Source organism: Oryzias latipes, chromosome 21 (genome assembly GCF_053564925.1).
Source record: "Oryzias latipes strain Hd-rR chromosome 21, Olatipes_Hd-rR_3.1".
In the NCBI taxonomy this organism is placed as follows: Eukaryota; Metazoa; Chordata; class Actinopteri; order Beloniformes; family Adrianichthyidae; genus Oryzias; species Oryzias latipes.
This window is the reverse complement of record NC_136257.1, coordinates 26,690,885-26,716,183: the sequence shown is the minus strand read 5'-3', so window position 1 is coordinate 26,716,183 and position 25,299 is coordinate 26,690,885. Positions and strand designations below refer to the sequence as shown.

At 38.5% G+C, this 25,299-nt stretch overlaps 3 protein-coding genes across 4 annotated transcripts; 1 reads left to right on the top strand and 2 right to left on the bottom strand.

Annotated features, from left to right (window-relative positions):
* Window positions 1–107: 107 nt before the first annotated feature.
* Window positions 108–1,544, top strand: trappc2 (trafficking protein particle complex subunit 2). Its single transcript, XM_078939477.1, has 5 exons — window positions 108–201; window positions 398–525; window positions 834–979; window positions 1,113–1,197; window positions 1,280–1,544. The coding sequence occupies exons 2-5, from the start codon at window positions 433–435 to the stop codon at window positions 1,376–1,378; spliced, it is 423 nt and encodes a 140-aa protein (XP_078795603.1). The 5' UTR covers window positions 108–201; window positions 398–432; the 3' UTR covers window positions 1,379–1,544.
* A 185-nt stretch (window positions 1,545–1,729) lies between these two features.
* rab9a (RAB9A, member RAS oncogene family) lies at window positions 1,730–3,995 on the bottom strand. The gene is made up of 3 exons (XM_004081786.5): window positions 3,843–3,995; window positions 3,389–3,524; window positions 1,730–3,281 (listed from the first exon to the last, which is right to left on the bottom strand). The coding sequence occupies exon 3, from the start codon at window positions 3,237–3,239 to the stop codon at window positions 2,634–2,636; it is 606 nt and encodes a 201-aa protein (XP_004081834.1). The 5' UTR covers window positions 3,240–3,281; window positions 3,389–3,524; window positions 3,843–3,995; the 3' UTR covers window positions 1,730–2,633.
* A 797-nt stretch (window positions 3,996–4,792) lies between these two features.
* On the bottom strand, window positions 4,793–16,726 carry egfl6 (EGF-like-domain, multiple 6). 2 transcript variants are annotated; one of them, XM_004081785.4, is made up of 13 exons: window positions 16,276–16,726; window positions 14,170–14,276; window positions 13,592–13,684; window positions 12,701–12,820; window positions 12,492–12,611; window positions 10,908–11,042; window positions 10,697–10,819; window positions 10,250–10,312; window positions 7,617–7,874; window positions 6,072–6,146; window positions 5,885–5,980; window positions 5,551–5,810; window positions 4,793–5,359 (listed from the first exon to the last, which is right to left on the bottom strand). In XM_004081785.4, the coding sequence occupies exons 1-13, from the start codon at window positions 16,344–16,346 to the stop codon at window positions 5,252–5,254; spliced, it is 1,629 nt and encodes a 542-aa protein (XP_004081833.1). In that variant the 5' UTR covers window positions 16,347–16,726; the 3' UTR covers window positions 4,793–5,251. The 2 variants fall into 2 exon arrangements, with proteins under 2 accessions (XP_004081833.1, XP_011488156.1); XM_011489854.3 differs by lacking the exon at window positions 10,250–10,312.
* Window positions 16,727–25,299: the final 8,573 nt, after the last annotated feature.

Below are 25,299 nucleotides of genomic sequence, written 5' to 3'. Positions count from 1 at the left end.
GTAGATCTACATATTTTAATGTATTAAATATTTAATAAATTTAATCTCTTATTCGTGATAAAATGTATATATGTATACATTAGCTTTTTTTTATTGACCTTTAAAATGTCATGTGATTACAACGTCATCTTTATGCGTCTTCCATCTGACTCCCAGGAAGCAAATTTCAACAAAGGTCTATTTGTTGCCGTAAAAACACAAGTAAGACTGTACTCATTATTTCCTTTTTTATTACTTATAAAACAATTTTAAGTTTAAAAACCATTCAATCTGCCCATTTTATAAGCGATCAATATTAGCCTGTGTTAGCTAAAAACCATTGCAGTCCTTACCGCGATATAAAAACTAAATCTCTTGACCCCCTCCTCATTGTTTTGCTTTTGGAAATTGATTTCAGAGGATTTGCAGGTTAGATATAAAGAAGACAAAACGATGTCGGCAAGTTTTTACTTCGTCATGGTTGGACATCGTGACAATCCTGTGTTTGAAATGGAATTTTTGCCAACTGGAAAACCTGAGTCTAAGGTAAACATACTGATACTCCAATTACATAGCATTCGTGTAAAATTAACCAGTTGAAGTTAGTCTTTATTGCGTACATTAATTCATTTAATTGGTTAGACTGGTTTTATAACTCGTTTGCTTCACGTGTGGTATTTGCTTTTGTTTATGTACTTCATATTTCATATGTAGACTTATAATTTGTCTCTTTTTCTTTTTTCTCCATTTTTTGTGTGGGTAAATACTGGACATTTGATTTTTCCCCACTGGTATTGGTAAACTCTGTGTTATCCTATTTCATTTTTGACTCCTATCGTTCTAATATGTCATAGGATGATCACCGTCACCTGAACCAGTTCATTGCGCACGCGGCCTTGGATTTGGTGGATGAAAACATGTGGCTCTCCAACAACATGTACTTGAAAACTGTTGACAAGTTTAACGAGTGGTTTGTCTCAGCTTTTGTTACAGCAGGTCATATCCTTTGTTTCTAATAATCTATTGACATTTCAAAAATAGTGTAGTTATTTCTCAAAGCTGTAACCTTGTTTTTAGTTGTGGTACATGTAAACAAAGTTTTCAAACTGCTTTCTTTAACTGTGTTCCATACAAATCCGATTTATCATGCTACATGATGTGCGACAGGAAGATGGCATTAAAAACTTTTTTAATGATGTATATGATTTATACATTAAGGTAAGTTCTTTGTGGTTAAAGTGCATCATATTTGATTGATTTGTGATATTTAGATCTAATCTTATTCCTTTATTTTTTGCAGTTTGCTATGAATCCGTTCTACGAAATCAATGCACCAATTCGCTCCACAGCATTTGAAAGGAAAGTCCAATTTCTGGGAAAGAAACATCTCCTGAGCTAATCACATTACAATGATTGGAATGCATTGTTGTGTAGTCTACCAATCACACTCATTTTTGTTCTTTCCTGTTTCTGCAAGTGTGAATTCAACAGGAACGCTGGCTTGTATAAAATGTCATCCTGTGTAAATTCTGATATCTTTAACTTGTCACTAAACATCTGATTGATAGCTTAGTGCTTGTTATACAGAAAACACTCATTAAAAAAGGGGGAGAAAAAAAGAACAACCTTGTACTTTGACATTATTAAACCTGATTTGTTTAAGGTGTTGGACTAAGAGCTGCCAAGATAAGGCTGTGGTTGATCACTGGAATAATGAGTAGTCATCAGGCTATAAAGCAAGAATGCAAGACACTTTCAAGGGTGTTTATTGATCATTCAGCATATACTAGTAAAACTGAATCTTAATTTGAACAAGAAACATTTAAACCAATAGACTAGTTCATGTTTAATCTTCTGTTTCAGACAAAGACTTTAAGCCATAAAACAGAGTTAAGAGTGCTTAATCGAGTTCAGATGAGGAACACAGCAATAATCATAACCACCACTTGATTTCAGTAAATTCATTCTGCGGTTGCCAATGGTTACTTTTTAACGTTAAAAGCAACTTAAAAAATATTCATGTTTTTCAAAACAAAATGCAATCTATTTAAGCTGATGTTTGCTTCATTTACAGAACATTCTCAACTTCCAACAGCAAATGTTCTGATGCACTAACAGCAAGTCTTCGTTTTTTAAATATTGAGCTTTCGTTTATTAGTCATAAAAAGCAGTGCAACAGCTATTTCATAACTCCAATGTTTAGAGATTTTTATGTGCAGGTATATTTTAAATATAAATATTTGTGATGAAACCACCATAAACCAAGTTCAGGATCCCTATAATAGACGCAGGTTCATCACAGTACCCGTCTAAACAGATTTGAGAAGCAAGTCATTTTTTTTATAAGGAAAAATCCATTTAAGAATACTTAATTTACGGATATACACATTTTTTTCTTGATTTAGCAAACAATCTCAACACCTATTCTAGTAAAGCTTGCCTTTGGGACTGTGGCAGAGCCGAAGTCATGCATCAGTGCTTTGAGGTTATGTGTGAAAAGAACATGTATGGATTTAGTGTTTCTTTTCGAAAGTTTCAGCAGAAGTCTTTGCCTTTAGCTTATCAAAAAGTGTCAGTAGCCTTGTTTGAGTAAGATACAGCAATGAACGCCAATGTTTTCCTTCCTTCTCACGGATTTTGAAATGGTGGCTCCTTTAACAGCAAGCAGCAGCAGAGCGGGGCTTTCGGTGGAGCTTCACTGTGTCCGTAGGGATGAGGTGAACTGTTCTTTCTTCCGCTGCCAGCACTCTGCGCACTGCTTCTTCAAAGGCTACTGCTACATTGGTGGCATCTTTGGCACTGGTCTCGTAATAAGGATAATCACCATTCTCCTGGCACCACTGCCGGGCCTCCTCAGTCGAGACCTGCCGCTCCGTCACATCCACCTTGTTGCCCAAGACGACGAACGGGAACTTTTCTGGCTCTTTGACATCAGCATAATAAATGAACTCTTTCTTCCAGTTGCCCAAGTTGAGAAAACTCTGGTGATCGTCCACACTGAAGGTGAGTAGGCAACAATCAGAGCCACGATAGAAAGGAGTCCTCAGGCTGCGGAAGCGCTCCTGACCCGCAGTGTCCCAGATCTGCAGGGTAACCTGGCGGCTGTCTACCTCGAGGTCTTTGTTTAGGAACTCGACGCCGATGGTGTGGAAAAGATGGGCATCAAATTTGTTGGTGACGTAGCGATTCATTATGGAGCTCTTTCCCACACCCCCATCACCCAGCAAGATGACTTTTAACAAGGAGGTTTTTGTTGTCATGGCTCTTCTTCAAAGCTTTTCACCACTCCTGAAGTAAAGCAACTTTTTAAAAAAAGAGGGAAAAATTATTAGTGTTATTTGGAACGAAAGGAGAAACATCCGTAACTGGAACACAGAATTTGTGTGTGTATGTGGTGCTTTCAACTCACCCCGGATTGATTTCGACTTCCCTCACTTGTCCAGATCATGTGCTGTGAGCCCCAGTCCAAAGTAAGTCACATGCTAATTTGTTAAAAGTTGATTTAGGAGAACCGTTCTCCAGCTTCGACAGCACAAACAGTTAGCCTAAAATGACAGACGGTTCAAGACATGATTAGCGGTCCAATCAATGACTTTCGAAAAAATAAATAAATATCTATACATAAAATACAGCTGTTCTGACCGAATAACTGCGTTATGGGCAGATACTTCAACTTTCTTTAATGAATTTGAAATCAAATGTGCAGATTTTTGTGTTTTAGCCTACTTGCTGTTAGCTTAAATGTTAGAAAACAAGCCAACAGCTGAGCTAAACAAGCTACAACATACAAACTCAAATTGTGCTACTCTGTCATTTTTGTCGTATGTATTTTCTTTTTACACGGTTAACCGATGTTAACGTACCTTATTGTTCGGATCGAGTTGCTGTCGAGTCGGGTCTGAATAATAAACAACCAATAAAACAATGCGGATGCATCGACTGACAGCTTGTTGTAGCGTCAGCTTCCAGCGTTTCCTGTTGAACTCCTATGCTAAAGCAACTAGCTGCTAACAACTAGCTAACGAGCTGCTTGGCTGTGGCTTCCGATCACGTGATCTAGTCAGGGTCCAGGCAAAAAATCTTTCAAAGTAAAATATTTATACTGGAAAAAACATCAAACACAAAAGTTAAAACACGTGTTTTGTTTATTTATTTTAATTTTGTTTTTAACACTACAAAATCAAATAAATTTTAAATTGCATCTTTCAATATCATCCACCAGAGGGCGCCAATCAATCCTGTTTTTAAATGGGCCAATTAACCAAACATGAATAAAACATGTGAATCTTATGTAGTGCTTTTAAGGTAAGGCACACACAGCGGAAAACATAAATAGAGAAACAAACTCCAAATCCAAGCAAAGAACTAAGATGAGAGAGGTATTCTGGGAATTCTCCCCAAATTAGATCTCATTAGAATTTGTTGTTGAGAAGTACTGTAGTCTGAGTTTCAGTTTACCATGTTTGTTTTGTTTTTTCCCCCAGTCTGTGGAGGGAAATGTACACGGTAAAAAGTCAAAACTGTATACATGTTTTTATTTTAAAGTTTGCAATAATTGAAGTGGTTTTCAATAATGTTTCGTAATAGGTGAGCAGTTGCGAGTAAATTGCAGTTAAATTCAGTCTTTCCTAATATATTCTGTATATCTATTTCTAAAAAAAATGGTTGTGGATTTCAATGTTAGCTTCAGAGATTGAACAGATCCCTTTCGTTTTATTGCCAGATAACATTATCTTAAAAGCATTGGTAAGACTTTATGTATATTTCACCTAAATATTATTCCATTAAAAAGAAGAAACAGAAGGAAGGTTGGCAAGATTGGAAAACAATGTTTAATGAGTGAATACATCACATATTTTATGCAATTAATTCACTGATTATCCTGATATTATAACAACAAAAAAGCCTTCAAAAATACTTTCTGTGATTATAGTTTTAAATCACCCTTAATTTCACATTCCATCTGGCAGAATACTTCAGTTGTGAACGAGGTGTGTGCACAATCGTGTTAAAGCCAATATTAAATGTATCCCCACTTTTTTCCTGAGAAATATGTCCTGTATGTTACTGTTCAGAAAATTAATTGTGTCCAACGGAGTGATGTAGCAGCAGGTAAATAAAGTCAGCTGCACTGACTGTACATGTTCTTTTTGAGAGTGGGACTGCACTGTTTAAGAACTCTGAAAGACTCCAGTAAGAAGAAGAATTCACAGGGAAAGGAAACTCAATCCTTGATGTGTCTTCTTTGGCAGATGATCTCATGGGAAGATCGTCAGAAGATTGGACTGGCATCCTCTTGACAGAGCCCTGAGGTCAGCGCAACATTATCCAGCCCTATTTCACCTCCAACACCTTTTCCACGCCGCGCTTCAAAGACGATCTATTCCAAACCATATTTAAATTAGAGACAAAAAAAAACACTTCCAAAATGGTCATTTTTTAAAGTAGTACTTGTGGTCATGAGTGTTGGGCTTTTGATGAAACATTTATGTCTTACACATTTGCAAATTTTTGGTTAAAGAAGTCTTAATACTTATGAAGTTAAAAAAAAATAAAAGAACAGGAACTCACAGACTGTGGAGCCTTTTCTGTCCAGGCCACAGACAGGAGCTCTGTCTGCCAACCTTCTTCTTTGCTTTGACCCTGCTCCCAAACCGGATAAGCGTTGTTCTCCAGCAGCACCTTTAATGTTCCCACATTTTGGCCCAGTATGCGGTAGTCAAACATGAGGCAGAAGCTGGCCTGCTGGGTCCGGTCACTGAGAAGCAGCTTTAACCTGGCCACATCCTCTTTTTCCCCAACAAGCCCACTCAAAGCCATGAAGTACCCACCTGAGAGAGTTAAATACTCATAAATATCTGTATCTGTGCATGAAAAAAAAGTGTGAGTGTCCTTGTTTTGTTACCATTACTATGGTACGCCACAGTCCAATCCATGTCATCTGTCTTGTCTTGGACCCATTCACATCCTCCCTGATCGAAGTTGCAGTCTAAGAAATACTCTACAGTGCATAGCAAGAAACAACAACAACATAAAATTACGCAAAAACGTCTCAATCAACAATCTACAACTCTGACAACATGTTGAATTACCATCCTGAGTTTGTCCAACTTGGATTTCCTTGATGTCCTTGGCTGGGCCAAACACAGACTCAAACTCCTGTGAAACTGTATGTTTATGATGGAACCAAAAAAGCAGTATTTGTCAGAAAAAAGCCATTGAGTTTTGAATAAATGCATCAACATGTATGTAATACAGGCAAATACAGAGGTACTAGAACTCTCTCATCTCTCATGTGTAACATTAGGAGCAACATGTTTGCTTGTGTGCCCATATTTCAACATTTTACTACTTTATGTTCATCACACATAAGGTACAATGTTTGCATTTTGTTTACCCAGTAATTGCTTAACCTTATTTTTAATTGAAGATCAGGTGAAGTGGTTTGATGCAATTATGCTGCTACTGCTCCAAACTTAATTTAATTTAGCATTTACAAGAAAGCAAAAATATTTTTTTCATAGTTTAAAATACATTCAGGAATTAAGGGGTTAAATGTTGTCTGTTCTTCTTAATTTACATAACATGATTAATATTTGGATGCTTTTTATGTAATACTTATATCTGCTGTTGCTTCTTTGTATTAATCCACCATCAGCTGCTTATTGTTCATATTAGTCAATGATTAAACTGAGTTGTTTATAATCATGCATTACCAGTCAAATTTTAAAAATAGCTTTATCTTCTTTATGTTAGGCCTTACATTCAACATTTTCTTTATAGATGTAAAGGTAGTTTTTTTCAACATTCATGTGTAGACCTGCTTCGGTCTAATGACCTAATATGCAACTACAACTTTAGGATTCAAGTCCTACCAAACTTTTAAAGCTTTTGCAGCAAATCACCCGTCGACATACAGCCTTTGGCACTCAGTTGATTGACAGCTGGTGGGATTGAACCAGCTTAGTTAAAGTGGGCTGGTGTTGCAGGGGTCTAGAGGCCTGATGACAGACATCCCCGCGGGGACTCAAATCTGTTAGCACAACAGCTGTTTTTGAAAAAAGCATAATAAAAGGCTCAGGGATTTTGAACCTGCCCGTCCCTCCCTCAGCCCCCTCTTGAGGGACGGTAAAGCAGTGAAGAGAAAAAAAAGAAGAATTTTGACCTTGAGTCTTCTCATGTCAGAAGAGGGAGATTCCTGTGTAGAGGTGATGAATGTCCTGGAACCTGTCTCCTCTTGTTAGCGGAGAGCTAATGCTTGCTCCATTTTGGTTTTTGGTCTTTTAGTTCATATTAAAGTTAACGTTTTACTCCAAGTAAAGACAAACTACTTTATGAGTGTGTCATTTATTCTTTTTGTCAATTGTGTTTTTATTTTCGTTAAATTGATGGCTTTTATTCAGATTTGATCTACTTTTTAGCCGGAATGAATGAAACCGCTCAGAGTTGGAGGGAAACCTGAAGTAACAGGTCCTATTTTTCTGTGTTCAAAAGGTTAAACCTGTGTTTACTTAATGTTCCAGGTGCTATGCAGGCAGGAGAACACAATCCCTGTTAAAACAAACTCAGTTTGGTCACCAAGCGTTCTGTCGGCCACCCACTGTGGATCCATTCCCCCCAAAACAACAGCAACTTACTGAAAACATCTCCCCTTGAATTGAGCTTGTTGTCTTCCACCTCTTCTTCTTCATCCTCCTCCTCCTCTTCCTCTTGAGGTAATTCTTCTGCCTTTTTATCCATGTGGTTGCCAACGTAGACCTCTCCATCATAGTCAAAAGGCTGCTGTGGGATCTTTGGAGAGGCTGTCGCAGCCGGTTCAGGTATGGCGTTTTTGATGTCCTCTTTGCTCAGCTCACCTCCCAGAATCACCGGCCTCACTTGGGAGTCTGGAATGGCTGCGGGCAGGAAAAAGGAATCAGATTACACACATGGATTCTCCATCATAAAAAGCGTTTTAGCAGCTGTGTTGTTTGTGTGTGCTGTGCGGATGTATTCTCTTATTAACATCCTTTCAGTTACTTACAAGTTTGTTGATTGAGTACTTTTCCACATTAGCTGCGCTCCTAAAGATGCACATTTGATGGCAACATTCAGGACTGCATGCAGAGGAAGCATTCCTCGGGATAAATTAGTCTTTTCAGTGCACAGACATGCACCCTCGGTCATGCTTTTGTGTTAAAGACCCACTCTGATGAAAATAGTTTTTGGCGCTTTTAAAATGTTCTTGTGGCCTTTTTACTGACATGTATCAAGAAATATAAGCTCAAATTGCATTTCTGAGTATTTCTTTATTCAAATAGATAATTCTGGTACAACAGAAAATGCCATTTGAGTAAAAGCTTATTTTTGATGTCGAAAATAGGTTGGGATCATGAAGGGGAAGGGGGGCGGGGTTGCGTCGTGTCAAGCGTGCTGCCCACAACTCAGAGCGGAATTTTTAATGAACTACCACCGCTCTGCTGCAACGATGTCCCAGCCCAGTTTTTTTCCAACCTTTTTAAAGCCAAGGTACACTTTTTCTTTGACAAAAATCTTGCGGCACATCAGCAACCAAAGATGAAAAAAAAAGAGAAACTCTTGTTGTAGTTTCTCCTCGATCTCACGTTCAAACAAAAAGTTTGAAGTTTCAGCTGTTTTTCCTTAAAGTTGCAATGGTTTTTAATAATAATTTTCAACTGAAAATTGGCCCAGGTGTTTTTCCCCCTCCTGTTTATTAAAATGCAATTTCATGTAAACTTCACAAAACCTAAATAAAAGGACATTCTTTCTAAACGGTAATTTAATTTTTTAAATAGACCTATTTTTTATGTTTGTGCAAAAGTAACTGTAATTTTTAAATAAATAGGTGCAGCATGTTTGATAAATATTAGACAAAAATTGTATTAAAAATCATTATATTCGTGTTTATAAGTTCAGTTGTAACTACACAAAAAATGAACACGCTGAAGTTTTATTTGTTTTTCTTTAGTCTAAATCAAAAATGTAACTTTAACAAAAATGTTGTTTTTATTTTTGGGTGATTAAATTGTTTCTTTTTAGTTAAATGTGTCTGTTGCCCACTTTACCTTAATCCCGTTTCTTTTATTTTGTTATTTCTTATATTTAAACGGAACCTTAAGTTTTTCAAAAGTGATTGAAGGCTAAAATTGAATTCCCTTCAAATAAACATGATCAGAAATCAGCTGTTTCTTTTACAAAGATGACTTGGACCAAAAACTGAAATCTTTGACTTTAATTCCTTTGTTCTCCAACACACAAATGCAACACACTTGAAGGAGGACTAAACTGTTTCTAAATTTCATTAAGAAGCTTTGCAGACTTTTAGAACAGATGTTTGCGCTTCTTGTGCTTCACAACAGCTAACAACAGCGCAGTAAGAGAAGCTGGAACATTAATGCAATGCATCATGGGAACTGTAGTGAAATGCAGTGGTCCTGATGCTGGAAAGTCTTACGTCTCTGAGCTTCTTAATTTGAGTCACTTTTTACACAGTCGGACACCGGAAGCTACTAGGGTTGCAGGGGTAATCCGTAGGGATCACTATCCCCGATTCTGCACAGAGACCTTTCACAGATTGCACCCCCTCCCTTCTCCCTCCCCCCCTCCCTCCCTCCGTGCGCTTCATTTAAATCAATTGTCTGTTTACATTGAATGCGATTTGCGCATCTAACTGCCGTCCTCCACCTTTGATTTAACACGCGTCAAAGTTGCTGCTGGATGTTTGTCCAAAAGTGCGTTTAGAAACCTGACGCCCCCACCGCATGTGGGAGGAGCTACCGTTAAACATTTTTTCCCGCCCTTATGAAAGACTCGGAAGATGCTGAGAGATCTGGTGCATTCGTTTTAAAGAGCTCCACAAAGATGTCGGCAAACTGCTTAGTGTGAAACCTGCGCCTTTTTTGACAAATGTGGTCATAAATGTTTTTGGATCAGTAAAAATGAGTAATTAGTCATTTCCGCACACATGATCATCTCACACGGAACACTAGTGTGCACACTGGTTGAAAAACACAACAACGACACAGGTTTTTAGATTCTGGCAAAAAATGCCATTATCGTAATTAAAAGTCTTCCGGAAAAGCTTTCAGATCATAGGTCATAGCTCAAAAGATGATCGGAGTGGGTCTTTAAGGTGCAGATGCTGTGTGCATTCGTCACATCCAGACACAGGAAGAGTAAGGAGGTGTTTGGAAAAGTAGGAATGAGGAAGTGAACAGATGAGGTTGCATGGCACTGAGTGGAAAAGTGAAGTGGCATTTTAGAGGCTCACCATTGAGGGAATAATCTGCACTGCCTTTGTCTCCATCCCACGGTCTCTGATAAAATGGCTTAGCTACAAAAAAATAAAGGCATCTGCATTTACACTAAAACCCCTGACCTGAAATACATGTCATTTGGAAACATCTGGCTCCTCCTGCTCCAGCTCCGTCTTTCCTCCAGCTTTTTTTTTTCCCTCAGAGAGCTGGATATTTGCACAACTGCATTTTCAATTTGTGTTCATCTAATGGTAAAGCCTGTAAAAGAGCAGGAAACCAGTCTTGGCAGGACTTGTATTTTCTAATGGTTAAAGAGTCTGAGTAAATTCTGCAGCTGTGAAACTGCTTCAGACCCGTCTGACTGACTCTGTCGTTTGAAAGAGATCTTAAACATGTGTTTTGATGTATTTTGCATCTTTTAAAAAATGATTTTAATCAGTGTTGCAGATCCTTAATCTCACCGGAGCATTCAAAGCCGTTCCCTCGGAAGCCAGAGTTGCACCTGCACTTGTAGGAACCATGAGTGTTCAGACAAACGGCGTGGCGGCTGCACTTGTGGGTACTGGACACACACTCATCTAGATCTGGAAGAGGAAGACGTCTGTTTTTACAGTCAAAGGTAGAAACTTCTGTAGATGTTTCCTGTTCATAACACTTCCTTGTGGTTCTTACCTAGACAGTCATATTTGCCATTCATGTATTTCAAATCATAGCCATCCTGGCACTTGCAATAGTAGCTTCCAAAGGTGTTGACACATTGTCTGTTGTAGGGACAAAGGTTCTTCCCAGTTATGCATTCATCAATATCTATTAGAGTAAAAAATAAAACAAGGTTAATTAAATTGAGCTTTTTTGTTGTTTGTAAAAATTCTCTTCAAACTGTAGGTTTATTTCAATTTTAAGTGTACACAAGGTTTACCAAGGTTCCCTTTTGGGAAACATAAAGTAAGTAGCATGGAACTGGCCTGTAAAAAAATGCTTTTTTGTAATCAAAGCTTTCCTGAAGTGTCTGATATTTCATCTCACTTCTGAAAAGACTTGTTTTCGCAATTCTTCTTTCTTACGGCGCCTTTGAGTGACATACTCAAAAACTCACCAAAATTTGCATGCACCTAGTACGCATTCAAAATACATTTTTGGAGTTGTAAATAAGAAAAACAGATATAAAAAATGAACATGATCCACAATCTCTTATGGGGCTCAAAAACAAATAGTTAAAACCCATAAATGAAACCCAAAGACACACGTTGGGGATATCTAAAGTAAGTTTTGAAAATATTATGGGATGACCATTGCTTTGCAACCATTTTGTGATAAAATCAGATATTTGTCTATTTTCACATTTTCCCACGACAATAATGACATGTCACACCCCTGCCACCAGGTTAAGTCTACGACCACAATTGACGTTTTGGTGACCTTTGACCTTTGGAGAGGCCGTCATCTTGAATTTTCCCCAAATGTTACAGTCCCCCCATCTGCTCAGCTAGTGAGGCCTGGTAAAAATGGAGGCAGTGCCTGTGGGCCATACAATGCTGCTCGGGAATTTAATTCCCTCCCTAGTTTCCTCCTACAACTCTGAGAACACATTAAAGTTAAAATTATATTTTATATATTTAAAAACAAATGTTTCAGTTATTCTTCCCCCCAGTTCACCTTAGGGGTCCTTTTGACCTCAGATGTCTCTATTTTTTATAACTGCACGACCTTATAGTCAGTTATGTTTTATCTGCTGCAGACAACATACTCTTTACTTGGCTGTAGCAATAACTGTTTGATAAAAATGTCAGTGTGTTCAGTTGATTAAAGTTACCCTATTCTTTTGCAGTCTGTTTGGCACTTAAGCAAAGTCATGCTCTTGTTTTGCTTTAAGTCTTTTTTTTTTCAAAACTGTAAGATCAATGAGAATATCTCTGGTTGAATACTTCCCCTGTGAGATCATGTTAATTTGGCTCCTTTGTAGTTTAGGCAATTTTATGGGAAGATATAAAACCTAATTACACCACTGATTTACAAGCCAATTATGCAAAAGTATGTAAAATAAACCCCAATTTAGTATTTTTTCCCAGAATACAAATGCTTAGAATGTACACAACACTGAAGCCAAAGTCAGCCTAATTTTAAATGTTTTTCTTTTTACAACAAAGTAATTTTGACATTGATCTAAATGTTGAGGCGTGTGTCCAATCATGCATTCCATTCATGCAAACTTTACTTGCATGAGACACATGAAAACATTTGTGAGGGACAGCTTACCCACACATGTCCTCTCATCTTGTCCCAGTTGCAGGCCTGCAGACGGACAGAGGCAGCGGATCTCCCCTTCTACTTCCTCGCAGCCGTACTGACAGTGAGCAAGAGAGCATGTCCTGGAATCTGCACACATCAACGCAGCACGCGCACATTTTCAGACACGCACAGAACAGCTGCTGCTTTATTTTTTGCCATGCAAACTAGGGACTCACTGGAGCAAGAGCCGTCCGGCATCAAGGTGTAACCATTGAGACAGTAGCACTTGTAACTACCGTAAGTGTTCATGCAGCGATGCTCGCAAGGCCGAGGTTTCAGACCACACTCGTTTGAATCTAGAAAAAAAAAGAAAGATTGGAAGTGTCATCTTCACCTGAAAGCAGACCGAAATTGTTTTAAACCACCAAATTAAGCAGATTAAAAGACTTCATTAAATAGTAATATGATAAATTTTGACATTTTGTCAAAATAGAGAAAAATATTCTAATAAATGCACATTTATTTCCTTTTATTTATTTTTTTGTCCTATGTTACACTATTTTGGTGCATGCCACCAGTAATTCTTTGTACAACTGAATAATGGATTCCGTATTAAGTATTTTATCATAAAATGGTATTATGGTGTTCATTTTCACACACAGAAAGTCTTTATTGCTCGTTTCCAAATAGTCTTAAATCAGAATTAGGCAAAAAATTGTCTAAGTAAAAAAAAAAAAAATCTACAAAAACAAGATACAGCTTTTAGCTCAGTTTTCTTTATCCTCCATCATCAGAAAAATGCAACAAGAACATGTTAAAAACAGAAGTTAAATTGGAGTGGGTCTTTAAAAAGGACAACAATGAGGCAAATCTCAAATTTCCATCTGTGTGTCAGCCTACGTGTGCAGCACTACTCAACCATTCTCTTAAAACAGAGACTTTATTGGATGCAGATGTAATATTTTCAGTTTTATCCAACCTCCCATCAGACATTCTGCTCATCTTTGCAATCGTTGTATTTCTGTCTATCAGAGGGACAGGATAAAAAAAATTGTGTTTGTTGACATAAACTAGTTTATTTGGAACTGGTTTTCTAGACGCCCTTTGACTGACCTCATTTGACCCACCTTGATTACACGTCTTTCCTGTGTATCCAGGGAAACACTTGCATTTGTTTGGGCCAACACACTCGCCGTGCTTGCAGCCGTGCTCACAATGAGCTGGTAAAACAGTTAAAATGTAGAAAAAAAAACAGTCATGAATATCTGCGGCATCGAGGAATGGATTTCAGTCAAACCACACATTTTTGGTTTAAACTGCCCCCCCCCCCCACTTTCTACTTGTATAGATCTTTGCTTCCTCAATTTTATGGTCATGAATCGAAATTGTTATCCCTCTAGTGAAACCTTAAGTATGTTTAATTGGTGGAGAGATAGGAACTTAAGAACATAATTGACTTCCTCTGATGAACTGAATTACCGAGTGACCTTCTAATAGTTTTTAAAATGCCAGTGCTTGGATTAGAGGTTTAGCTATAGAAGCATGAGACATCATTTTGATGCTTGGACAAAACACCAGAGAGCCGACCTAAACGTCCGTGGAAAAAGCGCTCGGATGCCACACAATCCTAAAAACTGTCAATACAAGTTAACTACGGTAGTCAGAAAGTGTTGGTGAAGAGTCAGGCTTTAGGGTCATTTCTTACCCTCACACAGCCCTTTGGTGTTCTTCTTCCAGCCATAGCAACACTCCAGCCTCCTGCCGTATCGACACACTCCGGGTTGGATTCCAGTGAGGACTTGTCGGTAGTGTCTTTGCAGAAGATGTCAACAGTAGAAAGTGAGACATGTGGCTTGTTATGTCCCACAGCAGTCCTGGACTGCAAGCACCATTGTTTTTACAATTCTTCTTTTTCAATTTTAGCAAGAATTTGGCCCCTGCCACATACTCAAAATTCCCCAAAATGTGCATGCATCTATTACCTGGTGAAACAAAATTTTTTGGCAATACCCCCTCCCCACAAAAAAATATGATATCACAGCAAAACTTCTTCATACAATATGAGAATAGAAAAGTTTCGCTCAATCGATCACACACACATGCCACGAGCTTACGTCTACAACCACAGCTGAAGTTTTGTTGACCTTTGACCTCAGGAAAAAGCCACTATCTTGAATTTTCCCCTTCACTTTTAGAACCTTCTACGAATTTAAACTGATTCTATGAATTTCAGTCTGTTACCTCCTAACTCGCTGAGCATCATTTGAAAGCTACTTAGGAAAACAATGTTGGTGTTAAAAGTTGTTGATCTTTAACGGCATTAGCGTGATGAGCACACTAAAGTGGTATTTCTTTATTGCTCGTACATTTTTACCGGAATATTCTGAAAACTCATTACATGAATTGTTGGCTCAAGCTGAAGGAAATTATATGACATGTGATATGAAGATATTAGAAATGTGGGCGTGGTCAACACAAAATCTCAGTTGTCAAGGAAATCAAAAAGTTTTTGTTGCAGATTCTTGTAAAAAACATTTTATTGACCTGTTCGTCACCCTCAGGCAATCAAAAAATAAACAGTTGCTATGGCGATAAAACCAACAAAAAAGTCTTTTTTTTAACATGTAGTTGTGTCATGCAACTATGACCAGGATGGCAGAAACAGAAGGGGAGAGTTTAACAGTCAATCAGCTAGTGAGGGCGGGTCAAAAGGGGGTATTTAGTGATTGCTGGGCCATTCCATGCCGCTCCCTGCTTTAATTTTTTATTTAAAGACACTCGGGTTAGAATGCAAAGCGTCGATCTACAAATCAAACTTTATTTCTGTGAAATATTATCTCAATTGCGGCGCAGAAACAGAGGTTTGTTCCCTGTTGTCAAGTCTTTTTGTATTCCTTTGGTTCACAAATACATCAAGTTCTTGTTTGCACAGCCTTTCCAGTTTCCCTTTTTAAATGGCCCCCCAAAGCAAACATCTGATGTAAAAAGTTTCATTGAAGGCTTGTTTGGTGATAGATGTGGTGCCCCCGTGGAGCAACAGCCAGCTGACAGGAAGGAGGAGCGGGAGAAAAACACACTAATCAGACACTTCCTGTGTCACACATTGAAGCCCCACACACCACTCCAATTTCAGCGCCTCTTTGATCTTTTACTCGGGTGAAAATCTTCATGTAGTTATTCTGAGTTGGGGTTAATTAGTCAGGATTACTTTATTCTTTGGAGATGCTGTTGCAGCTGTGTGTTTTCAGCCTGTTGATTAATTTCTGGAGTGGTGAGCGAATCCAAGGATGCAAGGGGGGGGGGGGGGGGGGGGGCTTGTTCATAATTCAGCTGTAGATCAAACTCTGATAATAAAAATGAAAAGAATCTGAATCTTTGGTCAGTAGGTCTTCAGGAATCTGAGACTTGATAGGAAATCCACCAGAATAGTCCTCGCAGGAGGAAACTCTGAAGTGCGACAGGTGCTCTTTGGTTATTTACAGTTGCCATGCCGCTTTTAGCTGTCACACACTCTGGGCCGCATGTGCATGCCATCAAAACAACTGCTTTTCTGTCATAAAAAAGTTTAGAAAACACTTTTACATTTTTGTGCATTGTGAGAAAAAACTGAGCTAAAGTTTTTAGGGGTTATCAGGTTCCTTGTCCTGATTTAATTGATGTTTTTTCTGCAATTGGAGAGGCTATGAAGCAGTAGATGAAAATGTGTCTGACTTGAGACAAAAGCTTCTTTAAAAGTATTTCCAGTTCTTATCCTAGAAAGTTGAGTAAAAAAAAAATCATCTCCAAACTTTCCTTCATCCGACCCACTTACCTGTGAGCGTTTGAGCTGCTTGAAATGTGGAGCAGGAGAAAAAGCACACCGATCAAAGTGAATGGCTGCATGACTGAAGTTTGTTTCCCACAAAGACAGGCTTTGGTCTGGATGTTCTATCTGTTCCTCCAAATGATTTACTGTCATAAAACTTTCTAGATGGGAGCAGATCTCTGTTGGGTTATTGCAAAAAAAAAAATCATAAAAAAAACCCTTTAAATCCAGACTACAAAATAAAACTTTTCTTTTTCAGTCTCTTTTCAGTGCTGCAGCTGAAGTCTGTGTCCCATAATTTGCTTCTCCTTCTTCCCCTCTGAAATTCCAGAGGTGGGTTGACGCTCTAAAATGACACTGCTCTTAGACTGTGAGACGGATAGGTGGTAACTTCTGGAGGTGGGTTTGTAAGGGGAGGGTGGGATCATACTTAGGGAGCTTTTTTCTTCACGTAAGCCTCACTGAATTCAACTCTTTTGTGGGGACAGCAGCAGATTTATTCATTTTGTTAAAGAATCACTAGGTATTAACTGTGACTTTTTCTCAAGTTCAAAAACAAACCTGAAATGCATTCGGCGTTCCACCCCCTAGCTTTGCTTTTATGCATATTTGGTAGTATTTGCTAATTGTGGATCTGAGGCGCGTCGAGGCCTGTCTTTAACAGATGCAGCCCTCTTTGATGCACACAGGTAGCTTGTAAAGATTCACTCTCTCATGCTTGTATACTGCAGGCTCAGGCATTAAAACGTTCTTAATGAGTTTGCACATTTTCAAAGCCAGCTCAAACATCTGGGCTTGTTTGCTTGTTCTCAACAATGTGCTTTGGGGGCAGCCACACCATTTCATGCTTGTTAGTTTTCATGTTTTATGTTAAAATGCTTTGGTTGGTTTTGCCCGAATTGACAGTTTCTGTCATGGAGTTTGTGGTGTCTGTGCGGTGGAATAGCAAGAAAAGAGTCGGAATGTCTACGATCAGACAATTGCAATAGAGTTTGGATGACAGGGAAGCCTGTGGTCAGACCCTGTAGTTGAAACTTGGGAGTGTGTGATTATTCTGCCAGACCTTCAGCTCTCGTCTGGGAGGAGAAAAGTTCCAGCTGTTGAAAGGTGCTCAGACGTCAGTCAGTTTGATACACAGAGAGATGACGGCTCTTTTGAAGAAAAAAAGGTTTGATCGATGCTTTGATTTATGGCAGAAAATATCCAGATATATGTCAAAGTCCGTGAAAGTTTGAATAAAAGATAGTGTAAAAGATGCACGGGTAAAATCGATTACTTGATGACAGATGGATGGATAAATAGATAGATGGATAAATAGACTGATGGATACATAGATGGATGAACAGATTAAAAACCTTGTCAAAATTATGATATACTGTGGCTACATCTGTTTATTATTAACAAACCATAGGAAAAAAAATACAAATAAATTATCGTTTGTGCCAACAATGTCAAAAGAACAACAAGAACAAATCCATAACTTGTATCAGTTAAGTTAAATGGGATTTTTCTTGCTTAGTTGCATAAAATGTTAGTAAAAATTGCAAGATTATGATTATGAATCCAGAAAAAAAACCTTTTTTTTCTGCGTTTTCAAAGCCTGCACACATTTGCTCGTATGCTTTTGCTTCTGAATTTGTTTAGTTTAGTTTATTAATTTATCGGGACAGCATACAAATACATTAAGCTTAAAAAGCAAAGATGCTTGCACCAGATTGTAGCTTTATAACAAATTTCCGTGTTTCAGTGTCGTCTGTGGAAAACGTATTGTTTAAGTGATCATACAGAGTAAAAAAAGCTGCCCTGCCGAGAAACGAGGAATTACTTAGTGTTAAAAATCATTTTTTACAGATCATAACTACAGTCAGGACCATAAATATTTGAACAGAGGCACATACTTTCTAATTTAGTTTCTGTACATTACCACAGTGAATTTTAAATAAAACAACTCAGATGCATTGAAGTGCAGACTTTTATCTTTTATTCCATGGGTTGAACAAAAAGATTGCATAGTCATGTCAGCTGGCTGTTGCTCCATGGGGGGCACCACATCTATCACCAAACAAGCCTGCAATGAAACTCTTTACATCAGATGTGTGCTTTGGGGGGTCTTTTAAAAAAAGGGAGACTGGAAAGCCTGTGCAAACAAGAACTTGATGAATTTGTGAACCAAAGGAATACAAAAAGATGAACACTTGACAACAGGGAACAAACTTCTGTTTCCGTGCCGCAATTGAGATAATATTTCACAGAAATAAAGTTTGATTTGAAGATCGACGCTTTGCATTCTAACCCGAGTGTCTTTAAATAAAAAATTAAAGCAGGGAGTGGCATGGAATGGCCCAGCAATCACTAAATACCTCCTTTTTGGACAATTGACTTCCATGCAATAGCATGGAAGTCAATTGTCCAATTACTTATGAGCCCATGAAATGAGGGGATTGTGTTTAAAAATGCTTTAGTTTTTCACATTTTTATGCAATCTTTTTGTACAAACCATGGAATAAAAGCTGAAAGTCTGCAATTCAATGACACCTGAGTTTCTTTATTTAAAATTCACTGTGGTAATGTACAGAAACAAAATGAGAAAGAATGTGTCTCTGTCCAAATATTTATGGTCCTGACTGTATATTGTGATAAAAATAAACTCCTGCGTGCAGTTGGCTTTTCTAGGTCATTGTTTCATAAAGTATTTAAAGTATTTACAACATCTTTGTTCTTCTACATACATTTTGAGTTATAAATTTGACATTTAATGTATTAAAATATATATGGAATAGTGGAAGGTGGCCAACAACCTGCAATCTTGCACTTTTATATATCAATGGCCTCTCTGATGTTTAAAAGTAATCTATTTCTATAAACATTTTTGTCAATAAAATGTAAGACGAGGTAGCTTGAGCTGTGGAAAAAGCACAGACACCTGGGCATTTTAAATGACATTGTATTTTATACAATTGTTCATGATATTTATTTTACAGTCCGTGTTGTGAAAGATCAGTTAAAAGATGATAGAAAATGAATAGAGGATTTTTGTACAGTGCATTTTTGCCCAATAGTGTCTAAGGTAAACCTATTGAATATGATAAAATATGTAAAGAAAATACATGAGTGGTCATATATTTTCTTGGCTTATCTGATGTTTACTGCCAACAAAACTTTTTTTTTCAACCCTTGTGCTATCCTAGGCACTTTATCATTGGGAGTTGGGTCATCTATACCCACTAGACAGTGCTCTGAACCTTTTTTCTTCAATGATTTGTGATCTTCACTGGTGTCCATGGATTACATGAAATCTTTCCACCTTTATCCACCTTTGTCATGGTAGGGAGAACACGTCAATGTAAGGGTGGGGTCAACTAAGATAGCACAAGGGTTAAAAGGCCCTTCTGGTTTGCAGCACGGAGTACTTTGCAAAGAGTCCTCCTGACAGTCTGAGAAAAAGCTTCTGGCTGGCACCATTTGAAATTCAACACTGAATCAGTAGATGTCACTGCAGCTCCCTCCACTTGTCTGCAGACAACCTGAACCTGCAGAACAAGCTTTGGTTAACCCGTTTCAATTATCTAAACCTTCAAAAAGGTTTTCATAAAATACGTTACAGCGTTATTTGTAGATTAAAAAAGCGATAAAATAAAGATGACGCCTCACAATTTAATTTCAATCCCTCATACTGTATATAATTTACCACATTCATTCACATAAAAACTAATTCACTTATGAACTTTCTTGTGTTGGAAATCTATGTGAAAATGTGTTTTTGATCCCCAGTTACTGTGCGGACCTTCAACTATGTCAGGGATAGGTGGTGTAGGACTTGAACATGTAATAAAATGACCAGAACATGACCAAAAAATATGTAGAACTAAAAAGAGTGAAACAAAAGAGTGGCGCACGTGACACCTGACAGCGACAAACTGAAAACCAGACACTTCCATAGGCTGAGGGCAATTAACTCAAATGAAGGCAGCTGTGGACCATGATCAACCTGAAACTGGTGACAGAACACGACCAAAACATAAAAATCAAACTAAACCACAGTACCCCTCCCCTAAAGGGCAGATCCCAGATTCCCAAACACCTGACAGGAGGGGACCTGGAGGAATAAAACAAAAGTCCAGATATTTGTTTGGGTTCCTGCAGCCCAGCAGAAGTGAGGGATGACATGACGAACCCCTCCTCAGAAACAGAAATTAAGAGGAGGGGTCCCGACGACTCTCCCAAGGGACAGGATACATGAAGGGGAGCAGCCCTGACCCTTCTCAGGAACAGTCATGTGAAGAGGAGCGGCCCTGGCGACCCTCCACAGGAACAGGATAGGAAACATGAAGGAGCTGTCCTGATGACCCTCCTTAGGAACGGATAAGGGGAATGGCATAAATCAAACATGGCTCCAGGAAAACCCATCTGGCATGGCATAGCATGGCGTGGACTGCAATGGCAAATAACCCTGCCACTGCAGCAAAAATTCTCCTTCTGGGCCCAAGGTGGCCAGGTCATCTGCTCTGTTATACTCTACTTTGTCACTTCTTTGTTGCTCCCAGGGTTTTGTCCCGTTTCAGTTTCTTTATTAAATGTTTTAAGTTTCTCTCACCAAGCCAAATCTCCTGCATTTTGGGTCCTACACCTCCAGTTCCTGACAAACTATTTACAATGTCTGAAGAAAATTCTTTGTTTACATACTAAGTTTAAGGTCTGACATCAACTTTTTATGTTTGCATTCTAAACTTGCAAATATTTCCAAAAAACTTGTACTGTGAAGTTATTTTATCCGTCACCAGGTGTCTCTGTTGTCTTGTTCTGTGAAAGGACTGAAGAGGAGGCATCACATCCTTAACTAAAGTGACTAAAAAAAGTATCTCCTGTTTGAACAGCCGTCTTCAAACATTGGTATTTATTATGCCAACAATGACAGTCTCCTAAATCTGGAGCCAAGAAGTGTGAGACTGCAGTTACAATGGCTACCCATTTCTGCACCCACAACTAGCTTGTAATAATAACACTTATTAATAGTCCGCTGTACTCCTTCATGACTGTATTTTCTTATCAAAGAACTCTGTCCTGTGTGTGAACATGGGTTGCAAAGGTTTTTCCATCCAGACACTGACTGAGGATTGTGGTGCATCAAGCAAATGTCTTTACTATAAAAGGGAAATGAGGCTGTTTGAGAGTTATTTTGAAAGTGATGTATGTGCACAACCACATCCTGACCTCAAAGGGAGATGCAACCAAGAGCAGACTGCAGACATCACTGACTGCTTTGGCAATCGGCCACAGCCCATCAAAGATGGAGTTGCGATGTTTGACAGAATGTTATGAGCACGGCCGTTCAGAGATGTATGTAACATTTGCTGTTAAAATCACTCTGCTCAGCTTCGAAGGATGTGCACCACTCGAAGATCCGCTTCATCGGCCCGTTTAGCAGAAGTGTCAGACAATGCACTCTTTGTTTTAAGTGTACTTGGAAGTTGTGATGGTTTCAGGAAGGGGAGCTGTCAGTTCCTCTTGCAAAAACAGAAGTGACTGAAACAAATGCAAAGAGCAGCTGGTGGCACAAATACAGTCAAACCAGGTTACTTAAACTTCTTTTGTTGTTACTTTTCGTTTAGTTACTGAATCAAACAGGCATATCTTTAAAGATTTAAAGTTCTAGCTTTTTTTGATTACCTAAAAAATCAAAAAGCAGGATTTGGCCTCAGGTCTTGTCTTCATGCAATGATAAGTCAAAAGCACTAATGTCAGAGCTGTCATGGCGGTTTTATGGGAAACTCTCAGGCAATGAAGAAAGTTAATGTGGTCACTCATTACACATTAATGAGATTTAAAAACATCGCAGTGCATTGTTCCGTTTATATAAAAGCATCACTGCACATGTTCACAGCTAAGCACCAGATAGTTTTTTTCAAGCTTGCATTTCTCAGACTTTCTTTTTTTGCTTTTAAAGTCTGCTACCCTGACCAGGGAATACTCTTTTGTGTTGGCTGCTTGTGAATCAAAACTGTCAGTAATGCTGTCTTGCTGATGCTTATTTCGGCTCTAATCTTTATTTACTTGCTTGTCTGATATAGCAACACTGATAGCCCTACAACAGACTGGCGATGTGTCCAGGGTGTCCCCGGCCTTTGCCCAACAGTAGCCAGGATAGGCTCCAGGTATTAAGCCGGTTTGGAAGATGAATGGGTGGCAACACTAATATGGCAGCTTTGAAACCCTGCCACCATTTCTATGTGTTCATCTGTTGTGAACATTTTTTCTCAACAATCAGATTGTTACCTGATCCACCTAGGGATTGCTGGGGTTTGTTTGTATTAGGTTTAGTTTTACACATTTGTTTCTAAAGAGTCTAATCCATTGTAGTGGATCATGCAAACTGCATGTTTAACAGAATGACACATGGATCCCTTTCACCTACTGCTCCGTTTCAGCATGAAAACATTGTAGTTCTTGTATTATGTCAGGGATAAAGCCTCTTAATTTAAGGGTTGCTATAATGATATTACATACCTGTTTTGTTATCACCAAAAGCCAATGAAAATGAAAACAATAAGGTTTCATATCCTGTTTTTAACCATAAAGTGCAGTTTCTACTGCAAGGAGGAAGCATTTAATCCAAGGATGATAAATACCCAGACATGGCATAAAGTGTATAGTTGCTGTAGATAAATTTGATGTGAATGTATTATATTCTGTAAATTTCAAATTAATTGTAGTGCTGCCAATGCATTGCACAAAAGTAGAAGCAGCAAAAGGAAGTGATAAAATGTCATGAATAGCAGAAGTAGGAAGTTCTGCTTCCTGCACAATCCCAGATATTTAGTTTATATGCAGGGTAATTGCATTGTGTCATGACAAGCTTTTTTAAACTACTCTAAATTTATCCCATATATTACTCCCAAAAAAGCAGTTTATGTGTATTGTAAGTCCTGTTGAGACATGCTGCATGCCGCCCACAGGATCCATTTGCAACTGTCAGAAGAGTTACATGCATCCAGCATTTATCTTTGGAATGCAGCGTGTCAGTGCAAAGACATAGACTTGAGTTTAGTGTCATCACAACAGTATCTGTCTGCATCGGTTGTTCTGACAGTTTTCAAGCTGTCATATTTCATATCCTCTGCTAACACATCTGTGTGTTTTGCACCCCTGAAAGACTCTGTGACGGAGCATGCATTTGCCACACACGTCCCAAGTACCTACTGATAATGTGATACAAAAGAGCTGCTAAGAACAACCGGATCAGTGTTATCTATTTACAGTCCATCTGTAAATTCAAGTGCTGTTCTTAAACCTGCACCTCTCTAACCACATCCTCCTTCACACTTTTGAAACATTTAGAGTCAAAAATCCAGTCATTCGGTTCTTGATTGCAATGAGAAACAGATTTGACAGGCAAGAATTCATGGCTGTTCTTTTTTGTTTTGTTTTAATTTAAACTTAAAATAATGTGTGCGCAATGTAGGAACAGGCATCTGTAATTAGGGAAACATTTTGGAAAAGTGTACTGCAAGTTAAAGAAACATCTGACTGTGTATGAGAAAATGGATGGAGCACTGTCTGGAGATGATCTGTACAAATAAAAGTACTTAGTTACAAAATATCATGTGAAGCACTTAAGCTCTTTGAATCCATCTCTATCCTGCTGGTCTCTTCGGGGTTTTCTTGAAAAATGTTCAGAGATCTCTACTGTAGACTTAACTTTTGCATGAGAACCAAATACAAACCCTGTGGTTTATTACAAAAATACAGTTGTTCCTTGCAGTGCATGTGACCCACAACAACTTTCAGGCCAAAAGTATGACTTTCACAGAGCATTAGGCTCATAGAGTAAACAAGTGTATCTAAAAATACTGCCAAAAGGTATTCATTCTACTCTCTCATCCTGTTTCTACTCACACATCCCATGATTTCTGCCCTCTGAACTGTCTGGACTTTTAATTTAGGCAAACTGATGTCTCACTTCATGCTCATGTCTCTCACTTCCTGTCTCCTATGTTCGACATGATCACAGCCTACAAATGATTGCTCTTATAAAACTAACCACCACTTTGTTCCCTGTGCTTTGCCTGTGTGATGCTGTAGTGGTCAGGAAAAAAACAATGTTTCAGGTGTAGTCTTTTAATGCCCCAGAAGCTAAAGGAAACCTTTTAGAAGTTAAACTCACAGCTGATATGTTTCTAATTTAAACTAATCTAGCAGGTCACTTTGAATTACATACCAGTCCAAAAAAGAAACACGTCCATCTAACTAATAAGACTACTAACGAGTTTTCCATTAAATATGAAAAATTACAGGCCAACTCATTTTGTTACTAGAGTATAATGTCATCAAGACACTAACATCAGTATTTAAATGCTGAGGTCAAATGACATTTATGAAAAAACTAAAGGGCCTATGTCATGCTTTTCTTAAGCCTTACAGAGGATACTATATACATATGTATGATAATATATAAAATTTGGCACACTGAAGAACAGAGTTTTTATGAAAAATGAGTGTTTGCAGCCTGTTTACCTACCCTGAAGTAATAAGGCTCCGCCTTTCGCTCCATGTGGGTGGCACCCATTTCATGGCGTCAACCCAGAGCCGGCCTCAGCAGAGTGTCTGTGTCTCTCCCCCCCCAAAAAAAACACCATCGGAATTTTTGCAAAAAAGGATGTGCATATATTGCACATAAAATGAAAAGTGGTTTGCCGATCACTGCTAGCTTCCGTGGAGAAAGTGGGCGTGTGTGATAGCCCGGGGGCGGTGCTGGCAGCACAGGCTCTTCCTGGAATGGGCTGTTCTCACTTTCATATGTATGAATGTGATAACCAGCTCGTTTTAGCGGATGGGAGGGGGGGGGGCTTCTGCTTAGAGCACAGGTTTTAAGAGGAATACTCAGAAATACTCCAATATACTCCTGGATCAAAAATACAGCATTGGGTTTGTTTGTTTTTGTTAAGAAATTCATTTAAAGTTTATTGGTGCAAGATATAGGCCAATTAAAGTAACCTCACCTGTGGTTGCCAGTCCACCTCTTAATTAACTTTT